Source organism: Mytilus trossulus, chromosome 10, assembly GCF_036588685.1.
Source record: "Mytilus trossulus isolate FHL-02 chromosome 10, PNRI_Mtr1.1.1.hap1, whole genome shotgun sequence".
NCBI classification, from domain to species: domain Eukaryota; kingdom Metazoa; phylum Mollusca; class Bivalvia; order Mytilida; family Mytilidae; genus Mytilus; species Mytilus trossulus.
The window spans coordinates 32,034,791-32,046,920 of record NC_086382.1 but is presented as its reverse complement, the minus strand read 5'-3'; the positions used below and the strand labels follow the sequence as shown (position 1 = coordinate 32,046,920).

Genomic DNA, 12,130 nt, shown 5'->3' with positions numbered 1-12,130 from the left:
AATTGTTATAAAATCAATGTTATTTATAAAAAAATCCTCGTCATTGTTAAAAAAAGTACTGATACTGTAAATTCGGAAATTATTTTATATGGATAGAACATGCTCTTTCTCAATATCACAAACAAATTAAATCGCAGTTTAGTTTAGAATGACAAAATTGCAATAATAATTGCACACAATAATTTCTGAATTATCAGTATAGTAAGAAACACACATCTTTATTTTACATTCTACCAGAACTGTTCGTTTTTTAAGCATCTTGAGTTTTCATTGTTGAATTGACGAACAAATCATGAATCGTGATAATCTCAACTAAAGGCTAATGGAATGTGTGTCACTAGTTGCGCACGATTTGCTATTTTTGGAGTTCTTTGCGATATTTGTCTACGGGCATTTCGGAAAGCGTGCTGTTATGAAAATGCTATGGTAGATGACATGTATGCTTTTCCTAAAATTGTTTAAAAAGATTATGCGACATTTAAATGTGGATAATTAAAAGTGTAATATTTTTCCATTTGGAAGAAAATTTCCATATTTCAAAGATTATGATATTTTTTTTAGATTGGCACCAATTTGGAATGTCGACTATTGGATGTGGACCGGGCTTTCATACTGGTATGACTGGTATCATCTCCTCTCCTAATTATCCAGATAATCCAGTCATAACTACGGAACCTGGATCTCGTTGTACTTGGATCATTAAAGTACAGGACAACGAAAATATTCTTGTCACCATGGTGGATTTAGATTTATCTAGTAAGTCATCTTGATCTTGTTAAAAATAAGTTATATTATAAAACTCAAAACACTAATAATTGTAATAAGTTGTTTCAGAATATCAAGGACATTGTTTTCATGTACTGAAGTAAAAATAACATGAGTTGAATACCATTGTTGAAGGACAACCATACTGACGTTTTAGTAATCGTTCCCAGAATGTGTTGTTTGCATGTAACGAAAAGAAAATATCGTTTGAAGCCTTTCAACTGTTGAGAATGCTATACACAATTTTTTGATGAGCGCTTTTTAGAAAACAGAAATAACATATCTCATGGAAGCATAGTTTCTACACCACGAAGGGTGCCACCGATGTGGAGCAGGATCTGCTCATCCTTTTGGAACACCTGAGATCCCCCTAGTTTTTTGTGGGGTTATTGTTGCTTAGTCTTCAGCTGTCTATATATGTTGTATCTTGCGTACTATTATTTTTCTGTTTGTTTTTATCTTATTTAACCATGGCATTGTCAGTTTATTATTGATCTATGCATTTGACCTTTGGAATACCTGCATAGAAGACCTGTTGGTGACCTTCTGCTGTTGTCTGATTTACGGTCGGGTTGTTGTCTCTTTGACACATTCCCCATTTTCATTCTCAATTTTATTTGACTGTTTCTTTTGTATCTTTCGCCCCTCTTTTCGAAAATTGTAAATTACAAAAGACACATTTTAACTTTCAATATATATTTAGAAAACTAACAAAAGTAAATGTGAGTCACACGTCAATAAGACATCAACACATGTTCTTGACTCTAAGGTATTATAAAATCAATTTCCTGGCAACATACTGAAAGCAATCGTTATTGGAACATTTGACAAATGACCGTTATATAGTCTGGCTTGGTGAAAGCAGTTATTATAGTTCATGGCATCTTACGAGTATGACTTGTTTATGGTTTAATATATAGAAGTAGAGTCTTCAATTGACAATATGTGCTGGCTAAAATTTCAAATTGCAAAGCTGCATTTTTACAAATATTTATGATGTTGTTGCATCAGATGTGTACAAAATGTATTTTGACAATTAATCTATTCGATGATGCCGGAGGTTGATACTCGAGGCTAATAAAACTTTCATTTTTTTCGACAAACTAAGGATTTTCTTATCCCAGGAGAAGATTAACTTAGCCGTATTTGGCACAAAATTTAGGAATTTTGGGTCCTCATGCTCTTTTACTTTGTACTTGTTTGGCTTTATAACTATTTTGATCTAAGCGTCACTGATGAGTCTTATGTAGACGAAACGCGTGTCTGGCGTACTAAATTATAGTTCTGATACCTTTGATAACCTTTTGATAACTAATAGGTTTTTCATTCCGAAACCTAGTGCAAATATTGAAGAGTTGATAAGACTAATTTGTTTACTTTAAACAAAATGAAAAAAAAGACGTAAGAAAATATGTTCAACATAAAGAGGTACAAGAGAAAGTTACCAAAATAGACATAAGAGAGATAATATCATAATGAAGAGAAAAAGAACGAATAGTTAATTACAATAAGGGCAACAGTATTATACCGCTATTCAAAAGTCACATTAAATCGATCAAGCGAATACAAAACAGGGACACAGACTAAAACGGATCGAGAGAAACACATCATTAATAAAAAGGAACACAAAGGAACAACAGAAACACTGAACTGCTAGCCTACAAATACAACCGACAACGTACTCTGAAAAGGACTATTTGAAAACAACTGCAATACATTTTATTCTTTCGTAAATCTATTAAGTTTTTGCACAGCTGAAAATTCTGTTGACAGTCTCTTTGATTATTAATCATGTCATGCATTTAATGCATTTTATTATTACTGGTATACACGGTACGTTAAATCTGTCAATTATCAGATCACACGACTTTTCTGGTATCTTGAGGTTCAAGACTTCTATAAACATTTCGTTCCTATGCCATATATGGAGCAGGATTTATGTACCATTCCGATGCATTGATGTCACACATCGTATGTGTGTTGTTCAGTACTTTGTTTCTATTTGTGTATTTTACACCTGTTTGTCTTTTCGTCGTTTTTCGCACCGTGTTGTCAGTTTCTTTTTTACTTTTAAATTTTGATTGCTCCTTTGAATTCTTCCGCCTCGGTTTTGGGGAATCAAACACAACATAACTTATTTGTTATCAAAGTCGTGATTGTGAACGTAAAGCTTAAGAAGCATACCCGTAGCCAGCCGGTTCGAACGACCCCCCCCCCCCTCCTTTGAAAACAAATAAACACTGTTAAAGTCCAGGTTCTGTTCGAATTGTGACTGTTAAAGTCGAGTGTGTGAGTCCATCGAACAACCCCCCTTGGAAATTCCTGGCTACGGGCCTGAGAAGTATAGGGTTCAGTCGTTCTCATTACATTGCTGTAAAACATTTAGTGTGAAAACAATGTAAACATACATGCACATAACATAGAATCATTTTCATAACTGCGTGGACAACCGCAATACTTATTTTGGTAAACTTATTGAATCAGTTTTGGTATTCAGCATTTAAATCAACACACAAGGTTTTTGTCCTCTGCTAATTATTCGGTTTATTTTATTTATGCGTTTGGAACCGTTGGCGACCCAACAGTTCAATTGTCTATTACACGAACAATATGACAAGTGGGCGTTACAGACGAACGTTTATATAATCTGACCCAGTAATTTTGATAACTTAAGCGCGCAAAGAAAGTTTATTATCCACGCTGTTTTGACAATTATTCTAATAATCGTGATAAATAGACTTTGATAGAGGGTATGTATATACAGAAAAGGGAAACTAACAGTTGGGAAACTGACATCGTCACTTGTGTCATAGATCGTAGTTGGAGTTTTATATGGACAACGTCAAATAAACGGATCTAGATAGATAATAACAGTTGAAAATAAATCTCCATTTTAGAATTAAATTGTCTGTTCGCACCTCTCATAAATCTTAAGAACTGCAAGAAGTAAGCAAAATATATTATATCTCGTTTTACTGTATACAATATCACTAGAGCCTTTTCAAATCTGTCAAACTAATTTTGCAGTACTTTCCAGGGAAAACTAACCTTTAAGTTTATTGGGTTGACATTTTTCTTGATAGCTGGCTGGTGATAAACATCGCATTATATTGTGTAACATTTGCAATATAAGCACTAATAATTACAAAGCGCCATTTAAAAAAAAACCTTACGATACTGCATAAGATGCGAATTTCGACAATTTATTCAGGTAAGGTCCAGGCCAAATGATTTTTCTAATCAAAAACCATATACAAATATTAAAAAGTTGATGAAACCGACAAACAAAAAATAGACGTAATGATATATGTGTTCAATTTAAAAAGATAAAAGAAAAACATATGAAAGTATAAAATTGATAGACATTATAATGGTCAAAAGAAAAAAGAACAAAACATGAATTGCAATAAAGGCAACAGTATTATTATACTGCTATTCAAAAGTCATAAATCGGTTAAGCGAAAACAAATCCGGGTTAAAAAAAACTAAACACGTGGGAAACATAAACTTTAAAGAGGAAAACAAAGGAACAACAAAATCATTAAACATCTATAAGTCAAACGCCAACATACATACAAAAGGACTATTTGATATCAACTGCAATATATACTATTCTTTCTTAAAACTATGCACAGTTTTTGCACAGCTGTCGACTTGCTGACAGTTTCCTTCATTGTTAATCATGTTATGCATGTTATTCACTACTGGAATGTACGATTCTGTAAATCGGTCAATTTTCAGATCACACGACAATTCTGGTATATCGTGATCTAAACTGCCAAAAACATTTATTTCGCTACTTTGTTCAGTCCTTGGTTTCTATGTAGTGAGTTTTACGCCTGTTTGTCTTGTCTTCGTTTTTATGTCCCATTTATGGGCATTTTTTTTTCTGGTCTGTGCGTCTTTTCATTTATTTGTTCGTCTGTCCCGCTTCAGGTTAAAGTTTTTGGTCGAGGTAGGTTTTGATGAGGTTGAAGTTGAAGAATCAACTTGAAACTTAGGACACCTGTTCCTTATTATATGATCTTTCTAATTCTAATGCCAAATTAGAGTATTTATCCCATTTTCACGGATCACTGAAATAGAAATGATACTATGGATGGGGCATCCGTGTGTTTTGGACAATTCTTGTTTCGTTGTTGGCATGGTGTTGTCGGGTTCTTTTCTAGGTTTAAATGTTGATTGTTCTTTTGATTTTGTCCGCCTCGTTTTGGAGAAACAGACACATCGTATTCTTTTTTTTTTATCGATTTCGTGACTAATAGTATACTAATATATTGCTTCAAAAAATTTGATATATAAATAATATAGACATTCCTGCACATGACCTAATAATTTAGATAAATAAACTTTGGTAGATGTGTATGTATGTACAGAGAAAAGGGATGTTGACAATTTGTAAACTTATATCGTCATGTGTGTCGTAGATCGTATTTCGGACAACGTCAGATATACGGACATAGATATACTATTTCAGTTGAAAATAAGCCTCCATTTTAGAATTAAATTGTCTGTTCACACCTCTCATAAGTTTTAAGAACTGCAGGAAGTTGGCAAAAGCTATAATATTTTCTTTTTACTGAATACAATATCACTAGAGCCTTTTAAATCTGTAAAACTATTATGTCAATGCTTTCTAGGAAAATAACCTATAGTTTATTGTGCTGACATTTTTCTTGATAGCTGGCTGGTGATAAACTTTGCATTATATTGTGTAACATTTGCAATAAAAGCATTAATAATTACGTAAAGAAAAGTTGTTGTGCCTCTTTCCAGACATAACAATTTCTCATAATTCTGATAAAATATCCTATGTAATTACTTATATAAGAAATATGCAAGATATATAATCGATATTAATAAAAGAAAATATTATACAGGGTCTATGAATGTAAACGTAACTAAACAACGGAAAAAAGGAGGAGCGGATGGAAGATTGAAAGGGACATTCAAAACCTATTAGACATATAAAAAGCAGACATCATCTAAGTTAAAAGAAATTTCACGAATATATTACATGAACTAGAATGTTTAGCATGTTTAGTCAGTACTTGAATTATTATGTTTTATTTAGGTTGTTCAACTTCACATATTAAAATGTTCTTTGCAGACTGTGCACATATACATTATATACACGTATATTATTTTCTGTTTCTTTGCAGGCTGTTTGTATATATGTCTGTTATATATTTTTCATTGCCGACTATTCACAAAATATGCCTTTTATTTTCTGATTTTCTGCAGGCTGTTCTAAATCATGTCTGTTGTTAGCAATTTTATTGCAAGTTGTTCACAAACACGTCCATGAATATCTCTTGCATTGCAGACTTATCACAAAAACGTTTAAACATGATTCGTTGCAGTTTTTTCACATGCCAGTTAAATATGTATGCCTTATTAGCAGCAAGCTGTTTACATACATTCTTTTTATTTTATGTGTCGTTGCAGGTTGTTCACCAGGACTACTATTATATTTACCTGTTTTATTAGCGGCAAGCTGTCCATATACACTTCTATTATTTTGAGTCTCATTAGCGGCTGTTCATATACTCGTCTGTATTTTTTTGTTGCATTGCAGGCGGTTCACATGCAAGTCTATTTTTCACGTTTATTTTTTTCTGTGTCTTTGCACATTGTTCATGTGTAAATCTATTATTTATCCGTTTCTTTCAGGTTGTAAACATACATACGTCTATTATTTTCTTTTCTTTGCAGGCTGTTCACATACACGTCTATTGTTTTTCAATGGTTTTACTGTACCTTTATATCCTGATGAGAACTACTGTGGTAAATCACGATACGTACAGGAGGATTTAGAATTTATTTCCGGCAGTTCTCGGCTAGTGATAAGGTAAGGTTTATACCGCCTAACTTAAATATCATTTTCAACACGTATCACACTGGTTATTATGAGGTAGAACCATACACATGGCAAACGTGCTTGATCTAATCTTAATTGACGAGGGTTGTCAGTTTTCCAGTCGAAGCTCTGTTAATCTATTCAAAAGTTTAAGGCTTCCTTCACAAAAAAAAATGACCGACATGAAATTACCATCAGTACTGAAAATGGCATTTAAGAACGATTAATCAAAATACTTTGGTATCTGCCCTTCAATTTCGAAATTGAGTTGGTCTTTTAATTTGTGTCTTGAGTGCTTGTAGTTAGAGTTGCCAAATATATTATTTAACCGTGTTCATCTTTCAACTACTTACGTCCAACTTATACTTTAAGTACGTGGGGGTATCATTAGTGAGCAGTAGCTCACATGCAGATTCACTTGTTGTTTTTGTTTTGTGGTTTGAAATAAAAATGTGTGTAAAGCATGAGTATTATAAAGAACCACTAACTTTCGTATCTTTAACGTATAGATTAGCCGATAATGTCGAATCGAAGAAGTACAATGTAACATTATCTATATTCTTTTGTCCTTCTTTCAGATACGAGGCTAATCCTCAAGTAGATGCCTCTAAATTCAAATTGGTTTGGACAGCAGTCACTAAAGTGGAACTAGGTAAGTGTATGTCCAAGTTTGAAATGCATAGTATCCACTGAAACTAATAATTATGCATTTTGGATTACAATAAATTTTGTTATTTAACTTTATTTTAAAATTGGTCCTCAATGCTCTTCAACTTCGTACTTTATTTGGCTTCTATTTTAAACTTTTTTGGATTCGAGCGTCACTGATGAGTCTTTTGTAGACGAAACGCGCGTCTGGCGTATATGCCAAATTTGGTCCTCGTATCTATGATGAGTTTATTTACAACAATAAAGTATTACAATGTTACATGAAATTCAAATATGGAATTCGGAAACCAGTTTTTTAAAAACTTTTATAAATCTGTCTCCCCTGTTATATTTCTTAATGATACACACTTTTGCAGGAAAATGTCACCAGTTTTTATGTCATGAGACAAAACACTGTTTGGAAAATAAAAACAATGGCTGTAAAACACCAACATATCAATACTGTATAAACCATTCATTGTTGTGTAATGGTCTACCTAACTGTGGAGTAACTGACAACAGTGATGAAGCAAGATGTAAGTATATCGCACTGATATCAAAGGGAAATAACTCAATTAAAGAACGAAAATCAAAGTACGTAAAGTACTATATAAGAATAATGTATGTTACAATTAGGCTGTTGTCTCCAATGATTTGGTTATATGTTTTAAATAAGGAACGCAAGATACCAGAGGGGTATTCAATCTCATAGATCGAAAATAAACTGACAACAAAACAGAAAAAGACAAACAGACAAATAAAAGTATACAAGACACAACAAAGAAATCTAAAGACTACGCAACATGAACCAAACAAAAACCTGGGAGAGTCGCTTGTTTAATTTTCAAAATGTATGGTACAATTTAGACCGTTTGTTTGTTTGAACAGATCTTTAACATTTTAAATCAGTTTTGGATTTTCAAATATTTCGGCATCTCGATTACTTTATAAGAATCATTAATTGTAGAAAATCACACCTGGTGCAGTAAAATTTGTACCGTTGATTGCAACGAGACACATCAAAATCAGTAAACAAACACTACACATCAAATCAGAATAGCATCACGAATGTTACGAAAAATCCGGATTAACTCAATGCGGAGGAAGTTCTTGTTCCAGTGGGAACAACTGGCGTGGTACTCAATTACATTTAGCAATATTTATTAAAATAGTAATCTTTATATGAGGTTACTTTTGTATTAGATTTTCGAAACAAATTATACAATTCTGATTGAATACATAAACAAGGCGTCGATGTTAAATCTTTGTAAAATATGGAATCCCTATGGATTTGATTGTATCAAAGCAGATCAATGATTCTGGTTCTGTGCTAGCAAATTGATGTACTGTCAAATATAATTCAACAGCTAAGATCTATTTCTGGTTTGTTTAATAAACTCACATCTAGTTTATTTTGTCCAGTATATGATATATTGCAATTCGACTACGAAATATTTTGTTCATAGATATACACATTTATTGTAATTTAGTTATGAGTTGACAAAGTATGAATTGCACAAATGCAATTTTACCTCTTTTAAGTCCTGATTGGCGAATTGCGATGGACTTTCGTCGTCCAATATTTTAAATGTAACTTCTACAGCTTCTACGGCTTCAGTTTGCTATGTCTTCTCTGTTGTCAAGTGACAATGTTAGATACTATATCTAATAATAATTTCCAGCGTCTAGCGTTTCATCCTCCTAGACTGACATATAATATCCAATATTATGATAAAATTGCTGAAAAAAGCAACGAACTGAAATGTGGATATTTATGGTGATAACAGTTTTTCTTCTTGGCGCCGAGTCGATTTTTACCGATGTTTTATTAATTATTCTGAAAATAATCGACTCGGCGCCATTACTTCATACATTACCAACATAACAATATCAGATTTAAGCACCTAAATAAGTTTGAACACAAGTTTATCTTTATATTTTTCTTGTGGCGGTGTATTAACTTGAATGATTAAACAGTTGAAATTTTTTTTTTGAAACAATGGCGGTAGGAACTATAATCCCAAAACATCTTTGAAAGTGCGTAGATGTCAGAGAAATCAATTGGACATGTACAAAGATGATTCCATTTCCATTCTCGACTTTATGACTGATCAAATATGATATATAGAGTATTTTGACCACTCGTGTAAAAAAACCATTCAGCGGCGTTTTTTCTTCATTTATTCTACTAAGGTCAGGATGACCTAAAATCTAATTACTGCAAATGGTTTTCTTTTATCTGTGTTGCTACTATAAGATGGTATACTAGTATATGTTATTAGCATATGTTAAATAAAGGAAAAAAAGCTGATGTAATAACAGAAGCAATATCAAAAACTATATGGTAGACATAACAAAAATTATAAGTTTCTTATGCCTAATTTATGCACATAAGTCTTAACAGAGACAAATAAAAACATATGACCAATAAACTGCACTAACAGTCTATAGAAAAAAACAATACATATAACTATTAAAGGGTGTGTACTTAAGTATCAGTAACCGATGTATAGGCTGGATAGTCCGACTTTATACATGCCAATAGATACTATTGGTTTGTTTAACTAGCTTGAGTGATACCAGTGGTAAGGGGTAAAAGTAACATAAGGGTAGAAAAAGACGACTGAACCAACTCGTTCTAACACCCGAACACTAGGTTACGAGAATCAACTTTAATTGTAAAAAGCTATTGTTAGCATGAGGTCATTTTGTTAAATTTCTTGAGTCATATTGATATTATTAAGATTATTTGAGCTACCGTATAGCGGGTTATTTTCGCGGTGTGTAAATTTTCGCTTATTTTCGCGGATACAACAAAATCGCCAAAATAAATTCCGCCAATTGAAAAGTGTACATGCAAAGGGAATGTTAAAAAAGTTGAATCCGCCAAAATAATAACCGCCAAAATTTTTCGTATACCTTATTCAATGAAAATCGCGAAATTTTACACCCGCGAAAATAAACCGCTATACGGTATTTGATGCTAGCTTTAGATTATTCTGTATCTTTCAGGTTTAAACAGATTGGTATTCATTGTAATATATGTTGCTGTACCCGTCTCGGCTATTCTGTTAATACTCGTAATAGCATTATTATGTTTCCGATATCGAAAACGTAAACAGAATGTAATAAAAATGGAGTCTCAGAAGCCACCACAGACACATTGGGTATCACCACACATCAGAACGTCAGATCCGGGTTCCATTGCTGCGCAGTCAGCAACTTTGTTAACAACGAGTTTTGTTTCGGATGATAAAAATACGACTGATTTTATCGATATGACAATAGATCGACGGAAAAAAATTCAGAATCGAACAATCGAAAATATTAAAAGTAGTGAAATGTTTAATAAAAGAAAAGAAAGAGATAAAAATGTTCATTATGAAGGAGTTGATGTTGGTTCAAACAATGAAGATGAAATTCATGACATAGTCACACATAATATTCATTTAGAACCTCAGATGCCAAATCAAGGATTACGAACTCATAAAAAACGATCATCGTATCATATGATGCAAGAGCTAAATTTAGAACATGGACCTGATACTCAACTTAACGTTTAGAGTTTTCATAGGGGTATGTTTGGAATGTCGGGTATGGAGAGTAAAATGTAGGGATGTGGGATATAGGGTGTACAAAAGTGGGGATGAAGGATATAGAGGATAACAACTGCGATTTTAAGATCTAGGGCTAACCAAATGAGATTTGGGATAAAGAAGAAAAGAACTGGGAAGAGTTGAAACCATTATAAAAAAAAGCGGGATCTGAACAATGAGCACCCTACGTGCCAACCCTGTGCCATTCCACAGTTTCAATCATTCAAATTGACTAACTGCTATAGAATACATAAGATTTTTTTATATTTTAGTCAAATGTTGAGTGATTTTTTTGTAATCCTAATTTTCTTTCAAGTAAAACTAATTCGTAAACAATCAAGTCATACATTTTTATATACAAATGTGCAAAAGAATCAAACTTATGCAATCATGGTTTTAAATATATTTCACGTAAGTCGACTTAAATCCATATAAAGTATATTTTTATATGCTGAATATGTTCACATAGATAGTACTGCGATAACACTTGAATTTTACATGTAAGTATTAATAATTGTACATTATGTATTTGTTTAATAAATAGATGAAATTCATGACATAGTGACACATAATATTCATTTAGAGCCTCAGATGACGAACTCATGAAAAACGATCATCGTATTATATGATGCAAGAGCTAAATTTAGAACATAGACCTGAAACTCAACTTAACGTTTAGAGTTTTCATAGGGGTATGTTTGGGATGTCGAGTATGGAGAGTAAAAAGTAGGGATGTGGGATACAGGGTGTACAAAAGTGTGGATGAAGAATATAGAGGATATCATATGATGCAAGAGCTAAATTTAGAACATGGATCTTATATTCAACTCAACGTTTAGTCTTTTCATAGGGATAGGCACGCGTTTGGGATGTCGGGTATGGAGAGTTAAAAGAGGGGTGTGGAATATAGGGTATACCAGAGTTGGAATGAATATAGGGTGAATTATGAATCTAGGGCTAAACGAATGAGATCTTGGGAAAGAAGGAGAAAAATGTAAAAGAGAAACAAACCAGTGTAATAAAAGCGGTTTTCGGACAATGAGCACCCCTAATTATGTCATTACATAATTTGATTATTCTAATTGACCAGCTGCTGTAGAATGAATAATATTTTTTTTTTATATTTGAGTCGTGATAGCATTTGTAACTTTTTTGTATTCCTAATTCTTCATTCAAGCAAAACTTATTCCTAAACAATCAAGTAAAAAATTTGTATTTACAAATTTGCAAACCAATCAAACAGGTGCAATCATGCTTTTAA

General features: G+C 32.7%; 1 protein-coding gene across 2 annotated transcripts in view; it reads left to right on the top strand.

Moving 5' to 3' along the window:
• LOC134687217 (cubilin-like) overlaps window positions 1–11,900 on the top strand; it is a 36,421-nt gene extending 24,521 nt beyond the window's left edge. For both annotated transcript variants that reach the window (XM_063547342.1, XM_063547341.1), the window contains 5 exons: window positions 562–756; window positions 6,481–6,616; window positions 7,204–7,277; window positions 7,651–7,809; window positions 10,286–11,900. In XM_063547342.1, the coding sequence (XP_063403412.1) occupies window positions 562–756; window positions 6,481–6,616; window positions 7,204–7,277; window positions 7,651–7,809; window positions 10,286–10,836 (1,115 nt within the window). In that variant the 3' untranslated portion in view covers window positions 10,837–11,900. The remainder of the gene's footprint in view (window positions 1–561; window positions 757–6,480; window positions 6,617–7,203; window positions 7,278–7,650; window positions 7,810–10,285) is intronic.
• The last annotated feature ends 230 nt before the right edge of the window (window positions 11,901–12,130 follow it).